At 37.6% G+C, this 27,548-nt stretch overlaps 2 protein-coding genes across 3 annotated transcripts; one reads left to right on the top strand and one right to left on the bottom strand.

Moving 5' to 3' along the window:
* The first annotated feature begins 8,412 nt into the window (after window positions 1-8,412).
* On the top strand, window positions 8,413-11,113 carry LOC145775620 (uncharacterized). The gene is made up of 2 exons (XM_082586943.1): window positions 8,413-8,609; window positions 9,344-11,113. The coding sequence occupies exons 1-2, from the start codon at window positions 8,454-8,456 to the stop codon at window positions 9,665-9,667; spliced, it is 480 nt and encodes a 159-aa protein (XP_082443069.1). The 5' UTR covers window positions 8,413-8,453; the 3' UTR covers window positions 9,668-11,113.
* Window positions 11,114-15,907: 4,794 nt separating this feature from the next.
* Window positions 15,908-27,099, bottom strand: LOC145775692 (fidgetin-like protein 1). 2 transcript variants are annotated; one of them, XM_082587034.1, is made up of 11 exons: window positions 26,873-27,099; window positions 22,067-22,474; window positions 20,585-20,680; window positions 20,253-20,368; window positions 19,646-19,799; window positions 19,398-19,489; window positions 19,199-19,336; window positions 17,931-18,062; window positions 17,650-17,799; window positions 17,269-17,415; window positions 15,908-16,133 (listed from the first exon to the last, which is right to left on the bottom strand). In XM_082587034.1, the coding sequence occupies exons 1-11, from the start codon at window positions 27,087-27,089 to the stop codon at window positions 15,978-15,980; spliced, it is 1,806 nt and encodes a 601-aa protein (XP_082443160.1). In that variant the 5' UTR covers window positions 27,090-27,099; the 3' UTR covers window positions 15,908-15,977. The 2 variants fall into 2 exon arrangements, with proteins under 2 accessions (XP_082443160.1, XP_082443161.1); XM_082587035.1 differs by having other exon boundaries at window positions 20,253-20,350.
* Between the last annotated feature and the right edge of the window lie 449 nt (window positions 27,100-27,548).

Genomic DNA, 27,548 nt, shown 5'->3' with positions numbered 1-27,548 from the left:
TCTAAAACTACGGCTCCTGTACACCTCTGGCAGCTATACGACAAGCATGAACTGAGCTATCAAGTGTTACCAAACACTTTTGCTAAACATTGCATAGAAAGTCACATATTGATCTATTACCAAAAGCAATTAATTTAGCCAAATCAGTTCTCAAAAAGCGCCAAATCGCCAAACCATAAATATGAAACCAAACGTCTTTAAAAATCGCCAGATTTCTAGATTTTGGCGATGAATTCGCCAATATGGCAATCCTGCTCCATAAGATCACAAAACAAGAGCGCCGCGCATGAGCGTTGGGCAGTGCTGCTCCGATACAGCTGCGAGAAGAATGCATTATTGCGCAACGCGCAGCAAACACGCATAAAGCATGACACAAACATGTGCAGAGAAATGGACGGCAATTAGAAACAGAAATTTCAATACAAAAGTAACTTGTAACTGTAACTGTTGAAAAAGTGCTAAAATAGGAACTAGTTACCGCGTTTCGTTACTTTTGGAAAATAGTAACGAAGTTACCGTTACAGTTACTCAAAAAGTAACTAGTTACAGTAACTAGTTACTTTTGTAACTAGTTACTGCCCACCTCTGCGCAGTATACTCTCTGCTTTTTCGAGCAACAAATAGTATACCCTCTAGTTTTCCAAAGAAAGTGCGTACGGTATGCAATCCTTACTGATTCCTAATGTGTGATGTTCTGCAAGAATTATATCCAGTGGTGGATTTCCAGAAGATTAGCTTCCGGAGCGCTAGTTTTTTACTTTCCAAATGCGCTAGGTGCCGTAGAAGAAATTCAGAAATATGCCTTTATAAGACTTTGAAACAACACGCTTGATGTACGGTACCTAAAACGTTGCTAAAGTAATTATCATGGTCTATAGATGGTATAGCGTTGTTCAATGCAAATATTCATATTTTAGTAAAACAATAATACAAAAAATACAAGTTATAGCCTAGAAAAATAAAAGAAAAAAATTTGTTTTTAGTTTTTTCCACTTTTGATTTTTCAAGTTATAGCCTACAATTTTTAAGACACTTATCGTATTTAAAATCATAAAACCTCTAGCGACTTCGGGTCTCAATTGCCAGGTTACGTCCATGGCGTAATCAGGATCCAACATGGTAGGCTACTTCGCTGGTTAAAAATTTCTCAGTGGAAGACGGATCATTCGTATAAAGAGTAAACTTGAAACAGTTACAGTGTGTAGAGAAACACGGTCAGATGTCAGTATGAGGTTCATTTGTGAAAATCCGCGCTCACACTCGCTCGATGAAATTGGAAGGGATTATAGTGACGTTATCAAATTTTGGCAGCTTTGCGTTCATCTAAGCACAATCTCTTTGCCACTTCAATGCTTTCGTTTTTTCCGTGTGTCATTACTGTGTCCTGTGGCCAAATAGTTGAATCAAGTATTTTTCAGCTGTTAAATGACAAGTCTGTTGAATTCAACAAGCGATCTTGGATGGAATTTCCTAAGTGTTATAACTCACACCCTTCTCTGTTGGGTGGAAAATATCACCCTTTGGTAGGGTGAAAATGACCATCTTTCCCAATAGGCTATGGGGTGGGAATGAAAAAGTAGAAGTGGAATTTTTAGACCACCCCTAGAAGTGGTTAAAACTACACTTTTTGATTTACAGTGTAGAAGATGCGGGGATTGATTAGCGGGCTATTTCTGCAATTGTTTAGATGTAATTCTACACTTTTGAACTCTAAGTTTTCTTCAGCATCCTTAGCAATTGCCATAATGTCGTCCGGGTTCGTTCCTTCGTGTTTCAAATAATTTTGCAAGATTATTAATTTTGTTATCTGCATCTCAAATAGTAGCCTACATGCTCTGTTTTACAGTTCAAGGCTTAGGCTATTTCGGATAATTCTTGCGAGTGTTCGTACATCAAAGCCAAGTCCAACAAGAAATCCGTGGATGTTATCTTCGACAAGAGTCCTTGATATTTCACACGTTCCCGACAATCTCTTGTGTCGCTAATAGCTCCCTTTTTGAAAAATTCGACAAGTGCTGGGAAATCATTTCAAACGGCACTAACTGTGCGGAAACTCGAGGCTACCCATCGAGTGTCCAGTAGGCCTACCCTTCCGATTTTCAACAACTTCACTTCAACAGCCGCTGCACATTCACCCAATTCCCTGCTATTGTTAGGAGAAGCGTGGTAAAGGCTATAGCGTTTGTCCATAAAAGATCGAAATCGATTCAAATTACTGACTGATTTTACAGCATGACGAACCGATAGTTCCACAATCTTTGGTTGCACAATACCACACCACAAAGTCTGGAAATTAATCACGAAGCCATTTTGCTACACCATTTTTGCGACCTATCATCACAGCCGCGCCATCACATACAACACCAATCAAACAAGAAGATAAAAATGTTGTAGACATACCATATGATTTTAGGCAGCTCTTCAGGGAATCAAAGATGCTATTCGCCGTAAGAATAGCGAGCTCAACAAGACAAATACATTCACAGGTTCGCTTCCGTCAAGACTGGTACGAAGATAATCACAGTGGATACTGGATACGCGATTTAACGTGGTCGACTCATCAAGAATTATAAATATATACTTTTACTGAACAGGGCAAAGCATAACACGTAGCCTACTGGTCAACACAACTTTTCTTGAATGGAGTTTTTCAATGGATGTAGGGTAATTTTGGGGTGCTGAATCCGAATTTGACCTCAGATTTATTCTATCACATCAGGTTTGTGAGATATGACAACAGCAAATTGTTACTTTTGTCAAAAGTGGGAGATTTGACGTTGCGTTTATTGCACATACACATTGTGCTTTATCCAGAAATCCAGGCCATGTAGGCTAGTATATAAGTAGCTGAAATACACCTACCAACTATAATTTTGATACCAATTTGTTTTCTAAGCAACATTATTAACCATGCAGTAGTAACAAGCTAAAAGGGAGGCTAAAAGTATAACTGCCCCCCTCCCCCGTCAATGTTTTTCATGAAACCACAAAGATTTAAACAGGCCTATGGCAATGCTTGTTCAGTAACCTTATTTAAGCTGTTTTGGCCTGTCTAACACTAACCTTTCGTTAGAGCACTGCATATGTTGGTGGTAAACGCAACGCCAAATCTTCCACTTTTGACAAAAGTACCGTAGCAATTTGCTGTTATCATATCTCATAAACCTGACGTGATAGGATAAATCCGAGGTCAGATTCGGATTCAGCACCCCAAAGTTACCCTAAATCAGTTCTCAAAGCCCATGCAGGAAAAAAAATTTTTTTTTTTGTTGACCAGTGTAATAAGAGTACGGTATAAAATATTTGAGCTTCCGGAACGCCGTTCCGGAGAAGTCAATTTTTTGACCGAGCTTCCGGAGCGGCGCTCCGGACCGCTCCGGCTGAAATCTAGCCCTAATTATATCCATGATATTGATATCCATTGAACTTCAGTCTCGAAGTACAACTTTACCTTGAGCCGAACTTTTAATAAAAAGGACAATACGAATTATTGAGAGTTTCAAGGAAAATTCGGAGAAAAAAACACAGTTGGCTTTAGCAGCGTAGGATAATTTAATGTTCAGAAATATTCCTTTGATACAGAATTCTAAAATGGTGCCAATTAACGCGGACAAATTCGTTCAGAGCATTGTTAGCAGAATGCAAATGAGACTTTGCACTAATGCCGACACTGACAACGGTAAGCTGCTGGTTGATATTACTAACTTGCAACCTGAAAAAATTATAGAAAGAAATTTGCGTCATGGAGAAGCAGAGGTGAGAAGAATTTGTAAACGCTTTGATATTGATGAAATACAGTCAATCCAAGGATTAAGAAACTTTAGTGAAAAAGTTGAAATTGTGGCCAATAGTTTAAGTCTCTCTTGGCAGCTATTTCAGCTTTACCTTGTTCGACAACAAAATGTGAACATGGTTTCAGTTTAATGAACAATGTCCGCACCGTTAGCTCAGTGGTTATGCTCCCGGCTCAAAATCACGCGGCGCTTGTTCGACTCTCGGGGTATGCGTTTGAGCAATGCATTTCAGGACTGCTTTCCGTCTAGCGGCACCTAGTGAATGGAATAATTCCCTGGCAACAACACTTCAACAATCGAAAACTTCACTCTGCCAATCTCGGTAATCGGCCCTGCTTCAAGAGCCTCCAAAAGTAGGCTATGCGCAGCTACCAGGAATAACCAATCAAGGCTTTGTCAGTAGCCTACGAGGATAAAGATTCAAAACCAACCAACTATTATCACAGGTTTAAGAGCATCTTTGCTCATTTATAATATGAGCTGTTTGATGTTTATTGCAGCAATGGACCACCTGTGGCTCAATTTACCGCCAAAAATATGTAAGATCCTGGCTGCTAAACCACCAATCAGCTAAGGATACTATAGATCCCAAATTTGTAAAGAGGATGAAGATGTAGATTCCTCTCGGCAGGCTGTTTGGAATGTATTCATAGAAAAATAAACAATTTGGTGCCTCTCATCCTATTTTGATGTTGATAATTCATGTTACGGTAGTATAAAGATTAATATTTTTCAAGTTGTGTATTATTTATCATTTTGGCAAATCTGACAGTATAGCCTACCCTGTGCTTTTTTTACGAATACAGCACTGCCTACACCTGACCCACGCTGCAGCCGACGGCAATGTCTGTTTCCGGTTGTCTACTCTACTTATGACTTAAATTTGGTTCTACCCATAACTTGAAATCGATCACTAGGTAGAGGCAATTATCGTAAAGTTTCTTGCCCAGAGAAACAACAGCAAGTGCGGGTGGCTGGAGTCGAACATGCAGGCTCTCGACTGCGAGCCCAACGCGCTCAATTCAATTAGTTAGTTCAATTTATCTCAGAATATTGCCAACCGCATATTCTATTTTCACTAAAATGTTCTTGCCGTTTTCTACATGTTTGCGCCAGCAGAAAAAATAAACTGATCGTGAGAAAAAGTATGACCTTGGCTAATTCGTATTGTGCTTGGTAGGCTGGTAAAATCAAACAATGGACATAAAAGCCGTCAAAAAATAAATTTGCAATAAAATTATGTGTCTTTGAAACATTTTGTTTGTATTTTTAAGATAATAAGTTACGGTATCATTAATAAACCTATAATTGAAAATTTGATATGATTTTGTGCATGTGGTAAAATTTTATGAGATGTTTTATGACAAATTTATTTGAAAATCTGGCAACGCTGTTTTCAGGAGATGGATTGTGTCAGGATTTTTACGTAGGATAGTAAACAGGGCCTAGAAAAAAAATTGAAGCTTCCCGCTATTTCTAGATAACAATAACAATATATGAGATGTTGCAAAGCAAAGTGCTTCTTCATCAGAGATCTTAGTCATCAAAACTAGAAGGTCCCAGAAGAAAATATAGTGTAGGCCTACCATATCTTTGCTTCTGTTTTTTTTGTATCATTTATCATTATCAGCCATTGTTGTTCTACTGCAGGATGAAGGCCTTCCCCATATCTTTATAATTTTGTCTGTTTTTGCACGTAAGTTTTGTCGAATTGGTAGAGTTCGTCTCGCCATCTTGTCTTCTTTTTCCCTCTTTTGCGTTTATTGTCAAGTGGTATCCAGTCAGTAGCTCTTCTTGTCCATCTGTTGTCAGTTGTTCGCATGATATGTCCTGCCCAATTCCACTTTAAACTTTTTATTGTTTGAATGATATCTTTGATTTGTGTTTGTTGTCGTATCCATTTGGCTGGTTTCCTGTCTTTCCATGTAATGCCTAAGAGTACTTTTTCATGTGATCTTTGCGCAGTGCGTACCGTAGTTTGATACAGGATAGTAAATCTAATATATACTGTATAGTTATTACGGTACTCTCTAAAACCACTACAGCCTAAAAGGGGGATCATCAAAAGGTCCTTATGCAAATAGGATAATGCATGTGTGCAATTCAGTCTAATACCGAATTATGACAAAAATTGCGATAATGTTAATTGGCAGTGATGAAACAGCAGCTCACATGACTGGCTGACATTACCAAACATGTGTATCTCTATTGCAATGAATAATTAGTTTGATTTGTTGTAACGAACTTTCTTTATTACTTATTCTGTATAGAAGGTATTACCTTTAAGCCAGACAGCTTCTCATAACAAATTGGAAAACATCCATCCATCAGATTTCCATCAGCTGATAAAACATATTTCATTACTCTTCCAAATGAAGTCGTTGGTGCAAAAGTTCAGGTCAGTTCTAAGCATATTTATTTGCCTGAAAATTTTCTTGTAGGATCTAGGTTATGTTGATTCCTATTTTGTGAACAAAGAAGCCATTTTGCTCTCTCGACACTGTCAGCATGTACCGTACCTCATTCTTAGATACTGTTGATGAAGTTCTTTTGTGTCTGCAGCTTCAAGTGGATCATAGCCGCATGGTATTTTTGCAAAGTTCTTCATTGCTTGAATCTAACTTAAAATTGTTACTTGCAAGTCACTTGAATTGAAATATAGTGCCAAGAGTGAATAATCGTTAGCCCACTTTAAACAATGAGCATGTTTTACGTATGGTATGCATTGTTTTGTTCTTTACATTGGTTTGGTGTTGAATCTTTATCCTTGGACTGACAAAGCATTCATAAGTTATTTCTGGTAGTTTCACATACTTGTAAAGGCTTTTGACGCAGGGTCGGTTACCGAGATTGACAGAGTGAAATTTCTGATTGTTGAAGTGTTGTTGCCAGGTGATCTTGAAGCTTAAATTACAACCAATAATATACAACATATACCATTTTATATAATAGGCTTTGAATAATAATTGCTCATCAAGCCGAGCACTAGAATTACCTGGGAGAACAGCTAGGCTACTAGCACAATGTCAACATCACTCCATCAGTCATCTTTACAATTTCATTATAATATATATAGCCCAATAGAGAAGCAGCTAGAGAATTTCCAAAAAATTCCACACCAAAATGGCCACCATTGAATTGGCCATTTCCTAATGATCTAGGCAGCTAGGCTAGGGGTTTTCAATCTTGCGCATTGCCCAAAATTTACACATTACTTCACTGCCATCCAGTATTTTTGGATTAGAATTTGTGTATTTATCATGTAGTTTTATCTTCTGCAATTATATATTTCATTTCTGGATAGATAAAATATACCTATGGTTGAGAACCCTTTATCAACTCTGCTACCAATAACTTGTTTTTCTGAAGCAATGGGTTGTAGAAATATTGCTATATTCCATCAGTAGGATATTGTAACTTCAAAAGCAGGACCCAGTTTTGTATCATGAACGAATGCAAACCTACCAGGAATGACCTGAATAACCTATCCAGGCTTTGTCAGTCCGAGGATAAAGATTCAAAACCAAACCTATATCTGCTTCAACCTTTTTAGATAAAAAATGATATTTAGAATGATTAAAATTCAACTGTAATGTCCTATGGTACAATCATTGTGACCATGCAAGTATTCTGTTCATCAAAGCTTCTTTGTAGTTTGGGTTTAATAGATTTGTGAAACCAAATCTCTTTCTGATTTCAACAGTTGAACCTAAGGTTGCTCCTGATGAAAATGTTTAAAAATGATAATGTGTCAACATAAGCGTCAATTTTTTCTTAGAAGAGAGAAATTCTGGGTGGGCGAGGGTTTTCAAATAGATTTCATTGAATGTGTATGTTCGCTAATTCGCAATGGTTAGTCTTTCTCACAAAGACTGCAGTTAGCGTCGCTGCAGCAATTAAGCTTTAATAGGTTTGATGTTTGCTTTTTTGCGCCTTGCGATCTTATGAGCGCTGCTAAACTAAACAAACTTCTTTTAAGTTTTCCTTTGCGACCTAAAAAGCGCGTGACTCGCGACCTGTTGCCTTTAAAGTGGCGCCTTCGGATTCGGATTTGCCGCATTTTGATTTGTAAAAAGCGAAAAATTTGTAAAAAGCGATTGTTTCACTACGTCTTTAGTTTGTATCGGTTATTTTATTGTCATGTTCATTATGATGTCATATTCCCTTACGCTGGCCCGGAACTGAAGTTTGATTGTGACGTAACGAAAGTGAGACCATTCGGAGAAAAGATCAAACGTGGCTTTCTCTCACCAGGAATTGCCAGCGTGTGGCAGTTGTGGTAGCAACAACAATGCAGTAAGCACCACATTTTTTCAACGCAGCGTTGTTGTGGAATTGCTTTGTTCTGTCGGATACCTAACGAGAGACATAGCGTAAAACATGGAGTTGCGCTGCAGTTGGTTGGATAATTCAGCGTTTAACAAAAACGTGTTTAACAAAATTGTAACAAACACTTCATAAGTGTCATGAAGACAGGATGGGCGAAACATATTTTTCCCACCCTCATTTCACGGCCGGGTGGGCGTCGCCCACCCGGCCCACCCTATTTCGACGCCTATGTGTGTCAATGAAACTCTGTTACATTTGCTGACACAGTAATTTTTTACAGATATAATTTTTGATATTTTTTGTAGAATAGCTGTAGGACTTTAATAGGTGATGAATGTATTTTTTAATAAAAAGTCATCACATGCTACACAGTGTGAAGAAACCACTGAAGTGGATGGTTTTGTTTTAATTGGAACTACAAGTGATGAGAAAAATACTGTTCGGCCTGGTGATGCAATTAACAAAGAAAAACCTCCTGGCTATGATGTGAGTTGCAAAGCTGTAGCATGCAACCGAAATATTACATTGAATCAACTTTCTTGGAATTTGAACAGTTTTCATAGTTTAATTTAATCACTGCGGTATAATATCAAAGTTATTGATCTTGTGAAACCTCTGGTCAGTGTGGTAACCCTAAAATGTTTCCTTCGGCACAGAAAAGGCCGAGTTCATCTTGTAATAAAATTGAACACTAAAGTTTTGTGTAATTTTAACCGAATTCTTACTAAAGGTTTGAGATTTACAAACGTAACGAGTTCTTGCTAATAATATGCCTTTTTTTCCCCTGGCACTGCTACACAATTAAGAGCTGTTCAATATCATATGCAATATTCGTCACTCAACATGTTTTCAATCAAATTACCTGTAATCAATGCTATATGTGAATCGACTTCTCCAAGGGTACAATATGATACTTTAAACAGCCATGGAGGATCAGCGATGTTTCAACTTTGCAGTCATACTTAGCCATCAGTTCTAACAAGGTGCCCAGGAACTTGAAGACACCACCTGTTGCTTTTAATATACCGTAGTGCGTTTTTCTTAAAAGTGCTTGATTTAGGGCATGAGGATCTTGTTGGTACCGATCCCAAAATATCTTCTCAACGACCCTGGATATGAAGACTTTTTGCACATGTTACAGCATAAAATTATGTTTTTAATAAATACAAGGCTGACCTGCCGATGTTTTGTTGGTTATTTAGTTGCCCTGTTTTTTCTAGGATTTAAACTTCCCCAACCTCTCCGAAGGTCGCTCCAGCCTTGAACAACTTCAATCACATCGTTCTCCTGTCACAAAAACTTACTGTGATGAAGACATTTCTGCACAGCCATCACCTTATGCTAATGCTCAAACTGAAGTTGCTCAGAAACCTCTCGCAACTGCCATACAAGACGTTCCGTTTAAAATGGCCCCGTCTTTAACTGCAGCAGCTAGCAACCGACACGCCCACATGATTAGTGATTCAATTAATAAAAAAGTTTGGAAAAATTTGTCAGAATTTGAATACAACTTTGACGTTGAACATCATATTTTAAACAACTAGCTTTTAAACGAATACTTTCAATGTAGAGTTTATTTGTGGTACAAAAACAATACTGCAAGAAGATATTTTCATAGCTAGAAAGCTGCAGACTTGGTCCAAGAAGAATAAGAAATCTGCCTATGGGAACGTTCAAATATTACGTAACGCTTTTTTTCCGAATTTTTGACCCCCCCCCTCCCCAATGTAACGCCAACGTAACGCTTTTTTCAATCCCCTCCTCCCCCATGTAACGCTTTTTCACTACAAATTCAGCACAAAAAACTATCATTCCGTACTCGAAAACGTTACGTAACGTTTTGCTTGAACCCCCTCCCCCCCGATGTGACGCTAACGTAACGCTTTGCATAACCCCCCCCCCTCCCCCTCGAAGGCGTTACGTAATATTTGAACGTTCCCTATGCCTTAAAACTCTAATATCAGTCTCCTGCAAGTCAGCAGTTGCGAACTGAGCACTTGAGCTATGAACTGCAGTTTCGAGCCATGAAAAACCTTCTCGCAGTAACTTCAATGCTCGACTTTAGTGTTGTGTTTCACATGTGTGTGATGTAAAACGGTGCCTTTTGTGATACTTTTCAGAACACTCGTTGTTCATAGTTGACGCAATAGATTATTGTCTTAAAATCTAATTTCCTATAAAATAAATCATGCATCTTGGGCTTTTGTTTTTATATTCTCGGGGGTGTTGCGTGTGAACGACGTAACGTACGGCGTCATATAAAATGGAAGAGCAAGTGAGTCACGCCTCATACTGTTTGAACAGTACTGTCTTCAATTCAATCGAGAAACTTCTGATGTTATCGCTGTGTAATTTATTGCTTTTATGAACATAAAGTATATTTCACCCTGCAGTGTTACAGTACATGCCGTTGCGTATTATGTATTACAGATCAATACCGCAAGGTTTGTCTTCAGAATGTAACAAGGTGGCCGTGCCCAGATTACTCGTTGGCAATTTGACATGCATTGATAAAAGAATTGTGAGTGTTTTGTCGTTATTTCGCGCCTATTGTATAATCTTTTTTATGTAATGTGTAACTGAAAGTGTGAAACAACGTGACTGCTTCAGCAAGTAGGCCTATAGTAATCTCATCCATTAGACCATTTACATTTCGAAGTGAGAAAATAGTGAGGTACGGTACACAAGATGACGACTCGGTAAGGCCGTAGGCCTACTGAAGCATTGTATAAACTAGGGGTGGCCAACACGTCGATCGCGTCGCATCTTGTGTTGACGTTATATATAACATTTCTAAAAAGCGAATTTTTCAATGATTCGCCTCCAATAGCTGCGCTGGTCTGACTTTCGGAGTGTGCGCTTGAGCAATGCACGTTAAGGACTGCTCTCCATTCAGCGGCATCTAGCGGACAACAAGACTTCAACAATAGGAAACTTCACTCTGTCAATCAATCAGTTTATTTATTTGTCACATAAAAATAATACAAAATATGCAATAATCTGTTATGTGTCAACTGTCAATATCATATGACGAGGAGACTGCGAAAAGACCAAGCAGTCAGCAGCCACCTCAATCTCGGTGACCGGGCCTGCGTCAGTGATTCCAAGCCTCTACAAGTATGCGAAACTGTCAGGATTAAGCTCTGCAAGAAACTTTCCTAGTCCGAGGATAAAAATTCAACCACTCAAAGTGAGAAACATTGTCAACACGCTGTGAAGCAGCCACCTCAATCTCGGTGACCGGGCCTGCGTCAGTGATTCCAAGCCTCTACAAGTATGCGAAACTGTCAGGATTAAGCTCTGCAAGAAACTTTCCTAGTCCGAGGATAAAAATTCAACCACTCAAAGTGAGAAACATTGTCAACACGCTGTGAAGAAAAAAAACAGTGTGGTTTTCGAAAACGAGAAAATAAAATGAGGAACTAACATTTTAAAAAGAGAGTAATCTTTGTGTGAGCCACTCGTCGTCGAAAACCTATCCTTTCATCACCCCAGATTCACGATGTTCCCGAACTGGGCTACCAGCTGGGTTTTTTTTTCGCTGAGACTTCGGTTATTTGTCCGAAATGACTTGAAAAAATTCGGTCATTTTATAGTCAATTGACCATATATTTTTTCGGACATTTTGACCGAATTGACTATATTTTTTTCGGACATTTTGCTAAAAAATCGGTCAATGACAGAAAAAAAAAACCAGGCTACCAGAGAGCAGCCAGCCATTGATGCATCATTGGTTGAGGCGCACTCACGCCTGTCTAGCAATCGATTGGCAGCAAGAAAAAAATAGGCTACTTTTTTCCACACAGCTCATGGTGTCACAGGAAAAAAAGTTGCTTAGTGACGTCATCACTGACCTGTCGATCGCTAGTAAATAATAAATTTTCTAATCGATCCCATTTGATAAAAGTTGGCCACCCCTGATATTGACAGTTGTCGCCCATGTAATTTTTAAACATTATACTGTACCTTTCTTAACATGGAAGCTTTTATGATATCATGTCACTGTTATGCAACATAATGCATGTAACAGAGTGGAGTTCGTTGCAGCATAATTATATTAATTAAACTATTGATTGTACGCAGGTCAGTAGTTACCGGTATAGCCTATAGTTTGTGGCACTGAATCGAAGACAGATGTTAGTTAAAAAAAAAAAAATAGTAGACAAGAAAACTACTTTTGCCTAAAAAAGAGGTGTATAATTTACGTCGAGTAGTAGCCTAGTTGCTTCTTGGAAAGGGGCGTGATGGACTGTTTGGATAAGACAATGATGGGCCTATGATAGGCTTACCATATTTTTGTGACTTCAAAACGGGACGCCTCCAAAGACCAAGACACTCAGCTGTGATTTTTTAATTTCACATTTTCCGATATTATTACATAGGCCTATATTTAAAGCCATCCCAGCTGTCTTGTATTGTCATCGAGAGTCCATGCGCATATTCTCGGTCTAAATATCGGTTTCAGTTCGAAAAATAGAAAGGAATTGACGTTAACGATACAAAATAATTCGAATTTAGATTTTTTCTGTAATGCAAAAGGAAGAAAGAATAATAAAATAGCCAGCGGTTTTCAAGTCGATAAGTAACTCCCAATTGCACTGAATTTACCCAACACTGCGTAGGCCTACAAGCACTTGCGAATTTACTTATTCGCCCAATCATACTTTTCTGTAGATAACACCTTCTTCAAAAAGACATTGTTCAATTTTATTTATAGATTTTCACAAAACTTTGGACACATAGCCTACAGGGAGAGTATCCACAGCATGTTGGAGGCAGTTGTGAACAATATGAGCTGCACAATGCACATCCGATCCCTGTCAGATCTCTTTCAATCTTTTCTTTCACTTTGAAGAAAACATAAATTTGCCATATTTGCCCGAAATTACGCATTCACCTTCAGCAAGTAGGCTACCGGTACGCTACATAGCAACAACAGTAACGAGAACATGCTAATTGGTAATGTTCGTGTATTATGCTGGCTGGCTGAACGCCCAAGCGGGACGTTTGGCTGACCAGTCGGGACAAGACGTTAAAAAGCGGGACTGTCCCGCCTAAAACGGGACGTATGGTAACCCTAGGCCTATCCAAACATTACATGATACTGTCGAGGGCAGGATAGTTATAGAAATGGCAGTACCGGTACTTCGAAACAAAGATAGCAAATTTAACTTGAGCCTGCACTACAGAGTTTTAAACTAAAGTACCCATACAGTGTGCGTAATCCTGGCCTCACCCTTTAAACACAAGGATCGTCTGCCCTGGCTCAGCATGCTGAGACGAGGACAGTGAGGTCCCTGAGTTGTAGGTTTAGTATCAGACTTTCCTTGTCTTGGCTTCTGGTTTAAGAACCTTTCACGGGAGCATTTCAACCTACTGCTGGTTTGGGTATGTTAAGACGTGTACACTGTGCAGTAGGGTGGTCCCGAAAACCGAATTTTAGAAAATGCATTGTGACACTACCCAAAACATCTCTAAATGACCAAAATTGGACCCTGTAAAAATTTCAGAGAAATTGAACTTTGTTTAGAGGTGCCAGATTTACTTTAAAAATTCAGATTTTTTCCCTATGCGAACATATGGGAAGCTACAGTCTGTAAAATCATACTGACACTCTGAGGTTGTAATTATATTATCCAACTGTTGATATAGTTGTAGGCAATGTCCTCTTTTAAACTGGGTTAATCTCTATTTATCAGCATGATATTGTTCCATTTTACTGACCACCATTACTTGGCTGCCATCTTCGTAGTCTTAACAGTACCGGTAGGGAAAATTATGTTACACCAGCTACCAACGCTGTCTGTAGTTGAGCAGATATTCTAGATTCAGCTAAAGCTAGTTCTGTTCAGCAATACTGGTCAGAAGTCTGGTGCTTGTGTCCTAATTTCAAAAGAATTGAACAAGGACATGTTTCATCTGGTTTGTGGTCACCATATTCTGGAACTAATATTACAAAAATCCTTCTTGACATACCTTGGGCCATTATCTGGACCAGACATTCTCCTTTTTAAGTGATTTAAATCAAAATGGAGTACATTGAATAAAGATGGGTATGTGACATTGGAAAAAGATGACAGCAGCTTTTCTGTTCTGTATCCACCATCTGCGTAACAATAATCAGCCTAGAGACGACTAGGCTACCAAGAATTTCTAGAATTATCGGCCATAATCCTCAACGGAACACCACCACATGGAATTCGATTCTATCATCTGGTTGGCAACTGCTGTATAATGTATATACAGTAGAACTCGGTTAATCCGGATTCGATTTGACCGGCGATTCCATCCGGATTAGGCGAAGATCCGGATTAACCGATGACGGTTCTATCAAACCTGACTCATTTGTACTTCCAGCTTCATCCGGATTAGGCGAAGATCCGGATTAACCGAGTTCTACTGTATATCAAAAGATCTGTCGCACTTTATCACATCAAACACCAGGAGATTTTTCCAGATTCTCAACTTATCATGTGACTTTCTGAAGGTGGAAATCATATCATGAAATGTTAATGACAATTTTAAGAAAGCGTAAGCCATTGTTGGTGGGCTCCATGTAATCAATGACTTTGCCGAAAGAGGTGTTGCTTTGATGCAAAATTTTAACAATGTATTAATGAAAGATGAAGAGCTTGTGACAAAAGTTGTGGAACAGCACCTGTGTAACGGTCCAGGAGTTACCGTGCTGCTGCACAGTGGCAGTCTAGAAGTGACGTCAGACCACAAATGACCAATGCTGTCTGACGCTTCCGAAAGCGATACAAAAACAAAAATTTTACAACTTAGTTTAATTGAATAGTTGCTCTCAAGCTTATGTATACCTTTTCATTTAAGATTAACCAATTGATGCTTAAAATTGTCAATTTAACTTTTTGAGCATTAGGAATTTCAATTATTTTCATAAAAAAAAAAATAATAAATTATAGTCACTCCTGGACCGTTACACCAGCATGCTCTTCCGACTTGCAGCAAAAAAAAAATCTTCAGAAAGTGTACCGTATCAGTCTACAGACTGAATTGTATTCGGCTATGTATTTGTATTTAGAATGCACTAGTTAATCTTGTTGCAAGTTAAACTTCTAGTTTTCCAGTAATATACTTTGGAGTTATAATGATGCATGAAGCATAGTAATAGAAAATTATATCAGTGTTTCCTACTGCAGAGTTAAATAAGAGTACAGTATTCCTACATATCATTTTTCTCATGTTTATTGTTCGTTCTGCTATGATGTGTTATGTATAATATTTATTAAGTACAATCGCAAATGTTACGTTATCTTGGGTGGGTTTCGTAAATCGCTCAATTTATCAAATTTTCACCTGTAATCTGGCATCTCTAAACCTTTATCAAATTCTTTTAAACTTTCAGGGAAATGTTTTTATATAAAAAGGAACCAAATAGAAGTGTGTGCACTACAGTTTTTTTAAGTTTGAAATTTTTGCATACATGGAGGACCACCCTACTGTGCAGTGTACATTGCAGTACGCTTGCCTTCTCCGGGTATTTAACCCATACCTGGTGCCCTGACAGGTACTACTGCTCTGGGCCAGAGTAGATTTGGGAGTCATAAGAATAAAGGGGTAATTCCACATTCCCCATAGCACACATACACTAAGTTGTGTCTTCTCACCCGTTGTAGTTTTATGTCAGTACCCAGGACAAAAATGGGAAGGGAAAGAAAAGCAAAAAAGCGCCATACGATATCTAAGTAGCCTCACTGCCTCATACACTTTCTACCTTATGCAACTTGCAAACACAATATATCACAGTAAAATATTCCGAGAAGGCTCACGATAAACAGTAGCCTACCGTATATTACAAGCTCTATTGACACACAGGCATTGTTATTTCGTTTACAGATCCCCGCAACCGAAGATTTTATTCCATTCTTGATATTGTATGAGGTCCTTTTGCGACACGCTTGCTTTGACACGCTGCAGTGAGTTCTTGAAATCATTGATATTAATCGGCCGCACGTCTTCCTTACTTATTCGACTTATATCCATCACCTGAAACGGACATGCACTATGCAGTTTAGCTTGAAACTGCTGTTGAAACAAGCGTCCAGTCATTGTTGACATCAATACCAGGAAAATGTTGCCTTTCTGTAAACAGCTGAACATAACGGGATTAACTGATTCGTTTAAATACAGTAGATGAGTTAGAGTAGAGTGAGTTCATCGTCGTTTAAGTCGTCAGTTCACTTTATTCGTCACATTTTTGTCGGTCCCAGCAGAAGTCGTTGTAGTTTTGACATGTTTGCATAATTCGCCATTTTTTTCTAATTTCCTTGAGGTTTAGGCAAATTCTCCTGTGATATTCTTTCATTTTAGTAGTGAAGATGACTGCGCAATGCACCAAAAACAGTGCAATTTTGAAAACAATTAACAGATTAGTTCCCTCCTATGAAACAAAACATTGCACCACAAGTCCTAAATTGAGAAATAAAACAAAGTAACTTCAGCGGGTTTAACCTGATGTATTACATACACAAATATAACATAATTAAAAATAAACTCTAACGTTTTCGACACGTACGTGTGTCCTCATCAGGAATTACATACCTGCAATATACATAAAATGAAAATTGTAAGGTAAATTTGACTTTGCGTAATAATCCGTCTCTCAACCGGCAGTTCTTCGCCTGTGGCTCATCGTTCCTCTTGTGTGTGTTCCAATTGTTTGTCAAATGCCTGTAGTTTACACCTCATGTGATCTGTTTTCCACCGTATAATTTACTTGTAATCATTCCTGTGTCACTCGTTCAGTTTGTGCTTTTCAGTCTGGAGTGTAGTTAGTATACTATACAGTTATAGTGCAAAGTCAAATTTACCTTACAATGTTCATTTTATGTATATTGCAGACATGTAATTTCTGATGAGGACACACGTACGTGTCGAAAACGTTAGAGTTTATTTTTAATCATGTTATATTTGTGTATGTAACACATCATGTTAAACCCGCTGAAGTTACTTTGTTTTATTTCTCTAAGGTTCAACAAAGCAAACTCTCTACCAAAGCTTTATTAAGTCCTAAATTATTTACTTGAGTAGTATACTAGTATGTAGCTTTAGCTTCAACAATGCAACGATTGTTTCCACCGAAAGAACTGGTTAAAATGACCAGCTGGAAACGTTCATTTACCTGTAGACTCCTGATAGGTCCGAGGGCAGCATCTTTGCACAGATTCGTGACGTCAGCGCCGGAATAACCGTTTGTTTGTGACACGACCGCTAAAATATCGTCTTGTGTCATGGAGTATGGTTGTTGTTGCAATAGTTTTACGATGATCTGTGAACATGGCATACAAATAGTGATCATTACCTGCTTATCGCTCATTTTTTATGCATATTGCCTGGTATAGCTTGCGATATACGGGGTCGGGGGTGAAGATTAGTAATACAGTTCAGTTTGTTTTTATTTCAATATTAGCGTTTAATTTCTTCTAATAGTCCCATACAGAAATTGCTATGGAACATGGTTTGATACAAAGTGATCCGGTTCAAATGTCAAGTCCCCGGTTACCTGCTTTCTAGCTTCGTCGTCCGGGAGTGGAATATAAAGTCTTTTCACCAATCTTCGTCTGGCAGCTTCGTCGATTTCTTGCGGTCGATTCGTTGCCCCAACCACCAAAATTCTGTCTTCCGATGATGTAGTGGCGCCATCCAACTGAACCTATCCGAAAGTTTCAGCGTAAAAATTTCCACATTTGTAAGAACTCATAAAACGGATTGAAAAGGGTATTTTTATGTGAAACCACATAAATCAAGCCAGTTGTAAATTGGTAGAACTTGATTTGAACTCACAAAAAATTCGGTTTTGATTCTTCTCGAAGATTCATGTTCCGAATCAGATCGTTGTGATAGCAAAGAATCAATTTCATCTATGAAGATAACAGCTGGTTGATGAATGTTAGCCACAGCAAAAAGAGCACGAACCTGAAGTTGATATTATGAGGATTGAGATACCGCATGCTGAAATGCAAGGATGATGCGGCACAACGGACATTTTCAAATGTCGCAATCAACTGGTATAGCCTAAACGGCGGGCTACATTATACGTCCTTGAACAAGTGTGCTATTTTAACTGTGTAATTCCTGCGAGTTGTTACTGTCGATTACCGTTCTAAAAAAATAACCTTTGATTACGCAATCTTCTACTCATTGCGAAACTTACTTCTAAAAGATTTAGCCTACTTGCAAAGCGAGCAGGTTCTTTAACTCGACGAACAATCAGACGTAACGTAAGCTGTTATGACGTTACAAACATGTTTACGTCTGGTAAAGTTGTCCAGAAAAATGAGTTCTTGTGTAACATTACCGTAGTTTCTGGTCAAAACAAACTGGCTATAAATAATGCGGAATTCGCGTAGTATTATGGATGAGATATGAGAGTCGTATTACTGCAGAAGTTGATATTATTTGAAGTTGAGGACGATTGTAAAAGTTGTAACTGTTGTCGATTGAGTTGTATTGGGAAGTTGCTATCGAAATTATTGAGAGTTTATTTTGATTATCTGTTGGAAATGCTGAACCATTTGTTAAAGTCCTTCAAGAGTTTTATCAACAATTTCACAAGTAGCCTAGAACTATTCGACCATTTAACGTTTGATATTCCAATAAACTACGTCATCATTAATCTTTCCAAAGTCTCTTTACATGTAAAAAGTTAGAAGGAACCGTGACATGTACCGAAAAAATTTCAATGCATTGCAGTCTTCTGGCAGGCATTCCATATTTCTGATCCTAAGTGTTAAATCATGTATTGTATTTGGAGACAAATATAGGGCATAGCCTTCTTCAAATGTTGTTTGGAGGCAAAATGATTACAACGGTTGTTAAAAACAATCATATATCACTTTTCTATATGCGCTACCTACTTTACTAGCCCTCTAGCCCACTGTCTTTTTAGCTATTCAAGTTAAGTTGAATTACATCCAGTCCCTCACTAACGAAACCATGACAATGTATAACAGTGAAATTATGGATGGTCTTGTAACAACGTTGATCAAATATTATCACCTTTTTTTTAATAAATGCAGAAACTGTTATGGAATGCAAATGTTGAACAGTACCATTTTCTCAGCTTGTCCAATCCACTTCGATGTCAAAGAGGAAGCGCTGATGCTAAAGAAGGTAGCGCCAGACTGATTGGCAATGCACTTCCCGATTAAAGTCTTTCCTGTGCCAGGTGGGCCAAACAGCAAGATTCCCTGTAAATCACTCAATTATTGAGGAGAATTATTAATAAGACTTAAAATTAATATCTCTTACCTTTGGTGGTCCTCGCAGGCCGGTGAAAATATCTGGGCGCAGCATTGGCCATATTACTACTTCTTTTATAGTGGCTTTTGCAAATTCCAAACCTGGTTAAAATTACATTTTATCGAAAAAAACATTTAAAACCCAACAGAATTTGCAAATATACCAACAAAACCTCTTAAAGGTTTTAACTCATTGGAAACCCAACAAACAACCTCTTGATAAAAGCTATTTAACATGAAATAAGTGATCATCAGTACCAGCAATATCATCCCAATCAATAGGTGGACCGTGATCCATTATTTCACTTAACACAAGCTCAATCAACTGAGGATCTACTCCTTTCAATCTGGGATCTGAGGTTTCATCAGATTTGCCTGAGGTTGATGAATATGAGCCACATTTTTGTAGTACCTGTAAATATATATCAAATATTGGAGCTGGTATACAAGTCCCCCCCCTTGGTAACTCATGACAAAGACAGGACTCAACCAAACATATTATAGGGTGAAACTACTTTACCTTTGCTTTACTGTTCACACACTTCAATCCACATGTTTTGGTCAATTCCTCTTTGTCATGAGTTGCCAGGGGGGAGGGGGACTTGTATACCAGCTCCCAAATATTTTTTTAAAGTTACTGAATTCATTCTAAATTATTAAATAAAGACAGCCGCTTTGTTGACACTCATTTGTTCACTTCTGGATCAAGAATTTAGAGTGTTTAGCATGCAATTGCATAGGAATTGGAGCTGTTCTTAGTAAAAATAAATTGACTGTGTCCTTAAAGAAATATATCCCATACATTTTGATGCTAATTCATGTTAAAGCAGCTGCTTAAAAGTTAAAATAATTTCAAGATACTTACAACTGAACTTCCAGACTCTTCTTTCTGGTCACGATTGGGAGGAACAAATTTGGAATAGCATTGATTTCGTGGACGAGATCCCAGCAATTTTTTACTTCCTGAACAAGTTGTTTTTTCTGTGAATGGCATTAAAATGTACCCACCATAACGAAATATAAACCTGATTGTAAACCTAATTGTAAGTTTCAAGTTAGTAATACCATTAATGTAACTTTTCGCTTTTCAACGTTTTTTTCACAATTTTTATAAGATATAATACGTACAGTAATTCATTTGCACATGAAATACAAATCCTAGAGTGTTTATTTACATACAATGACATTTTATTGCACCTTGAGGGGAAGTACCAGTACGTTGAACTTTTTTCTTCTGGTTGATACACAGTTGTTCACGAGCAGATTTAAAACAGGTTGCTGAAGTTGGCATGTCTAAAAGCAGTTATCAGTTAAATTTATTCTGGTAAAGCAACATACAGTCTGTTACAAAAGTTTGATGAAGCAAACTCATCATTGCAACTAATGATCAGAAAACGAATTGACTTCAGTGTAAGGAGCTAATTAACTGTTCATGTACGGTAATGCCTTTACTTTAGGGTCATCAAAACCATCTTTTAGCATTGCATAGGTTGTTAAAAAGTGTAAAAGTTCCGTTTTATTGTCATGGTTGTTTAATGTTTAGTGGAGTGCATAAAATGAAGTCCCACCACATTTGAACAGCCCCTGAAGAGCACATGATACAGTAGTACATTATTAGTTGGTTGGGTTCGTTTTGAATCTTTATCCTCGGACTGACAAAGCCTTGCCCTTGATGCGCATAGTAAAATTGGGCATACTGTTGTACTTCTAGCCTCTGTCCCTTGTTGGTCAGTCGTTGCCATTATTATTACAACTAAAGCTCGAGGCTGCTGTGTCAGAAAGCCGTTGTGTTAAGAGAGTTAATGTGTCGGGCAAACATTTAGCAACGTTTAAAACATCACAAAGAATGCGTGATGTGACAACACGCTCTACAAACACTGTGCCACTGTAACACAAAGTTTCATCCTCAACAATCGACTGTTCAGCGTAGTTGTGACGACATGTTTAGTCATAATTCATGCAGAGTTTTTCAAATTTTTGCGCCCCCCTAGTGAGCCTCACACGCCCCCCAGTTTAAGAACCACTGTTGTAGAGGCTTTTAATGCAGGGCCGGTTACCGAGATGGACAGAGTGAAGTTTATGATTGTTGCGAAGAAACTATTCCATCCATTAGGTGCCGCTGAATGGAGAGCAGTCCTTATAGTGCGTTGCTAAAGCGCACACCCCAAGAGTCAAACCAGCATCAGCTAGATCTTGATGCTTCTTCGTCCACAAAGTCACGCACTCACCAACTGAGCTATCGGAGCGGACAAAGCGTCTACCAGTATTATTAATTAATGTCTGCTTGAGGCAATATAAAGGCAAGAAACCTGAAAGTAAGAAGTCACCTCCTAACTACTTGGTAACAAATAAAAGTCGTATTCTAAAATTCTGATGTTAGATGTCAACACAAGGTTTTTAAATCTGATTAAATATTAAACACGTTCTCTCCAACAAAACTACACATTCAAAAAGTAGAGTAAACTTGCACAAAAGGTTGGCAACTGGTATCAATTAGACTTGAACACAAGGAATTTCTTGGAATATCCCCTTCACAAAGGTTAAAAACAGAATTGTATTTCATTTATGTGCAACAACCCATTGCTTGCTGCATATTTCACCACACGTTGATAACTAGGCTGGTTTATTTGTTAGCGTTAGTGCAAAAAAGGTTTCCAATCTCTATTCTATCAATCATACCATCATCACTGGAAGTTGCTTGAAACTTCCGCTTTGTTTCGTTCTGACCATTTGTAAACTTTGAAATGTGAGAACTCAAAAAATCATCGTTTTTAATCCTTTTTTGATTATTAACATTAGCAGTTTGCAAAGATTGTCTAGAACTGAAGTGACTAGCTTGTGTGAAATCACCAGCACATGGCTTGGAATAGTTCGATTCTAATAGCTTCAGGGTTGCTTTGTTTGTAGCATCATCTAACAACAAGTCGTCGCAATGCTTGTCACCACCAAGCTTGTGTTCAATGCTTTGTAGTATGTGGCCATTACATGTCAGCTCACTTTTCCAACTTTCACTTTGATTTTGAAATCCTGAAGTAATGGAAAGTGCCTTTTCAGCATAGTTGTTTAATCCTTTCGTATAGTCAGTTTCTGAAAATACATTGCTTTTTACCAACTATATCACAAAACACCAACAAAAAGAATTTTATTGACAACTATAATCACAGATGCTTGCTATACAGTAACTCATAATCGGAGCATATCTTTTAGGTGTAGACGGTTAGGTGTCTGCCAAATAAGTGTACACACTGTGGCGTCAGGATATTTAGGAGCGGTGCAATCGGTGCATGGTCATTTAGGCGCTATTTCCATTTTCCAGTAAAGACTATTTGATTAGGTGAGTGATGGTGATACTGCAGACAATGGCGTATGCAGGATTTTCTCAGGGAGTGGGCATTCTGCTTTTTGAATCAAAACAAAACAAATTAAAAAAACACTCATTTGCTAGTTATAACCAACAAGTTCTATTGTATAAGATTAATCTACCATACTCAGTAGACCTCTCCAATCCCCGGACTTTTTTTTGTTTTCATCTATATTGTGACTTTTCTGCATGGGTTTTCAATGCTGATTTCAAAAGTATGCATAAAAATTTTTTTCGATCAACGTCTGGGAAGTTATTCGCTGTTGCTTAGCAACAACTTTTCATAAAAATTACAAAAATCTCCTTTAAAACCCCTTTACTTTTAACCTAGTATCCTGATATCTAGATTATCTGAAAGCATTTCTTCTGCTGAAGAATTAAAAAAAAAATTATTAAAATTGGACAATCGGTACCAGAGTTATGACCGTTTAAGTACCCAAATTATGCAGTCACGCATGACTGATTTTTGTTAATTTATTGCCAAATGATACTAGAAAAATGGTGAAAGTTGCTGTCAAGGGGTTTTTGGGGGTAAGGAGTTCAAAAAATATATTGAAAAGTGTCTCAGAGCAACAAAAAAAAAGTTATTAAAAAATTGATACGAACAGTCATGCATGAATGATTTTGTCGCAGTTGCTTCATTCCTACAACGAGATGTATTCCTTAGGCACCACAAACGTTAAATGCCTGGAGTCATATACAGTATAACGTGGAACCGATCATCTCAATGTAGCTAATATCTGGGTACCCATTGCACTTGATGTTAGAATACACGCTTCATTGCTCGGAAAGAGCTCTGATCAAGTGCAAGATGGTCACAGTCCGCCACAATTTCAATAGCATCTCTTACCCAGCATAATGTAGTCTATGTATCTAAATCATGTGGCAAAAATGGATTAAGTCAGCTGAACTTAACGATAACCTTCTGTAATGCATTTCAGGTTTCACTATTGATCAGTTAGCGTTTTCTACTTGTATCTTGTATGATTATATAACGTATTGTATACACTTCTGCTGTCTGATATTCCGTGTGTATTCATGTATCCATCATGGAGCTGAGGAAGAGTAAAATGAACAATGGTGGTTTGCTTGGTAATTTGCAGCCTTTAAAACATTTTAAGGACAATTTAGACCTCCTACTGGAGATGTTCTTCAGAAATACATATATCATCTTCAATTAAATCCTCGTAACCACCAGAGTGGGAAGCTCACAGCTTGGGATACAGCAGTATGTCCAGCAAAAGTATGGCAGCCTGCTTGCATTCCACTGATGACAAAACAAAATATCCAAAACAAAATTGGTCGTTTGGTTGATGAATACAAGAAATACATACATGACAAAAAGGAATCTGCTGCCTTAATTAAATTTCGAGAAACACTGACAACACGATTTATGATATCTGCTAAGAATGTCGAAAATCTTATTAACAAAAACAAAACATTGCTACCAGAAGATAAGGCAGAAGATATACAGTTTCTTAAATTACTTGAAACAAACCAACCAGCATCTCTTGGACCCCTTGATAGAAAGAGGTTGAAACGCTTCACAAATTATGCATTGAAGAATCGAATAAAGGTAATAAAGTATGATGTATGTTTATTCCCAGTATGCTTAACAGCCCAATGATTTTTAAAGTAACATACCTATTAATTTTTGATACTGATGCATAAACAAGACGTTTTTTACAGATAAATGCAGATTCTCAGCCATCTACCTCAGGACTTAATTTCCTCTCCTCGTCATCTTCCCAATAAATTAAGTCGAATCTGCACTGAGAATCTGCATTTATCTGTAAAAAATGTCTTGTTTATGCATCCGTATCAAAAATTAATAGGTATGTTACTTTAAAAATCATTGGGCTGTTAAGCATACTGGGAATAAACATGCATCATACTTTATTATCTTTATTCGATTCTTCAATGCATAATTCGTGAAGCGTTTCAACCTCTTTCTATCAAGGGGTCCAAGAGATGCTGGTTGGTTTGTTTCAAGTAATTTAAGAAACTGTATACCTTCTGCCTTATCTTCTGGTAGCAATGTTTTGTTTTTGTTAATAAGATTTTCGGCATTCTTAGCAGATATCATAAATCGTGTTGTCAGTGTTTCTCGAAATTTAATTAAGGCAGCAGATTCCTTTTTGTCATGTTTGTATTTCTTGTATTCATCAACCAAACGAATAATTTTGTTTTGGATATTTTGTTTGTCAACAGTGGAATGCAAGCAGGCTGCCATACTTTTGCTGGACATACTGCTGTATCCCAAGCTGCGAGCTTCCCACTCTGGTGGTTACGAGGATTTAATTGAAGATGATATATGTATTTCTGAAGAACATCTCCAGTAGTTGGTCTAAATTGTCCTTAAAATGTTTTAAAGGCTGCAAATTACCAAGCAAACCACCATTGTTTATTTTACTCTTCCTCAGCTCCATGATGGATACATGAATACACACGGAATATTAGACAGTAGAAGTGTATACAATACGCTATAGTAATCATGCAAGATACAAGTAGAAAATGCTAACTGATCAATAGTGAAACCTGAAATGCATTACAGAAGGTTATCGTTAAGTTCAGCTGACTTAATCCATTTTTTGCCACATGATTTAGATACATAGACTACATTATGCTGGGTGAGAGATGCTATTGAAATTGTGGCGGACTGTGACCATCTTGCACTTGATCAGAGCTCTTTCCGAGCAATGAAGTGTGTATTCTAACATCAAGTGCAATGGGTACCCAGATATTAGCTACATTGAGATGATCGATTCCACGTTATACTGTATATGACTCCAGGTATTTAACGTTTGTGGTGCCTAAGGAATACATCTCGTTGTAGGAATGAAGCAACTGCGACAAAATCATTCATGCATGACTGTTTGTATCAATTTTTAATAACTTTTTTTTTGTTGCTCTGAGACACTTTTTAATATATTTTTTGAACTCCTTACCCCCAAAAACCCCTTGACAGCAACTTTCACCATTTTTCTAGTATCATTTGGCAATAAATTAACAAAACTCAGTCATGCGTGACTGCATAATTTGGGTACTTAAACGGTCATAACTCTGGTACCGATTGTTTAATTTTAATAATTTTTTTTTTTAATTTTTCAGCAGAAGAAATGCTTTCAGATAATCTAGATATCAGGATACTAGGTTAAAAGTAAAGGGGTTTTAAAGGAGATTTTTGTAATTTTTATGAAAAGTTGTTGCTAAGCAACAGCGAATAACTTCCCAGACGTTGATCGAAAAAAATTTTTATGCATATTTTTGAAATCAGCATTGAAAACCCATGCAGAAAAGTCACAATATAGATGAAAACAAAAAAAAGTCCGGGGATTGGGGAGGTCTAATACTCAGCTTGCATTGACGACATTTTGTTAGCTTGCAACAGCTAGGTTATATACTCATTTGAATAGATTTTCTATTTAAAACAAACAATATGATACAACACTTTTGACGTCTCGTATATAATGTGTTATGTAGACAAGGTAATTGACTTACTCGAACCACATGTATTAAGGGTATGTTCAGTGGCGTATGCAGGATTTTGTTGCTAGGGGAGGGGGCATTTGATATAATTTGACATTTTTGATCAAGAATAGCCTAATGTTACTTCATAGTCTCTTTAGGGTAACGTAGACAATTTGGTGGTAAAATGTAAACTTTTATATAGTTATATATGATTTGACACACTGAATAGAACCTAAATATTCTGATGCCTCAGCTCACAGTGCACACACCTATTTGGCAGGCACCTAAGAACGTGGACCCCTCATAATACCTTTAAATAACAAAACCAACAAACAAAAAACACCATAAATCTTATGTTAATTTCAAACAGTTACTTGTAATTGAACACAAACTATTAACACTTAGAAAGTTGCTATTTTTCCATGCTGGTTGCAATAAAAACACATTGTTTCAAAGCTCAGGTGTTGTCAGCGTTAGGATTATGGTTAAAATTAGGATTTTTTCTTTGCACAGGACTTAATTTTCCAAATCACCAGTTTTGTCTTCAATGGCTTTGCATTTTTCTTAAATTAAGGAATCTGACAACACTAGTAATCTGGGAAAATAGCCACTGCCTAATGCTTAATAGTAAATCTACAATGTGAAATATTCACCATCTACAACTTTATAATAGGATTTTGCTTCTTCATCCAACAGTATATTTGCAAACTGTTCATCTGTGTTGCTGTTGTTTATAGCGACATGAATTTGAGCAACATTATTTCGATGAAAATTTGCAACATCAGTGGACTGATCGTCTGAAGTTTTGTCTTGAAAGTTGCGCTGTTGCCACAAATGCAAATGTTCAAGGCAGCTTTTAGCTTTATTCATACTTGTATGTTATAAAACTCCATATTAGGCTCAACGAAACTGAAACAGTAAATAAATACTGTTGCTCATTCGCAAAAAGTGGAGTAAGATGCACTAAGAATTTATGCAAGAAGTTATGAAGCCATTCAATTCAATACACAGAAGTCCAGTTCAAAAACAAACAAAAAACAAGTTAGATTAAATTAAACTATTATACACCAAAACTTCAGCTTTCACAAGTCAAACTTCCTTCTTTTGTGCCATGCCTGACTGCCTGTTCCAGGCGTTCATGCATACCTAGCTCTTTCCATTTATCCCAGTATTTGATTGTATAAAAACCAGTTGTGGTTGTAAAGTAAAGATGATCCTTGAGGTTATTGAGAAAAGTGAGATGCTGTTTTCCACGAGCTCGTTTTCCTTTGATCTTTCCACAAAAAAAAAGTTTGTTCTAATGGCAGTGGTGCCGAAGTTAGTTGAGGA

The sequence above is a fragment of the Aplidium turbinatum genome, chromosome 8 (genome assembly GCF_918807975.1).
Source record: "Aplidium turbinatum chromosome 8, kaAplTurb1.1, whole genome shotgun sequence".
NCBI lineage: Eukaryota > Metazoa > Chordata > Ascidiacea > Aplousobranchia > Polyclinidae > Aplidium > Aplidium turbinatum.
Note: the sequence above shows the minus strand (reverse complement) of the source record. Positions and strands in the feature narration are given on the sequence as shown.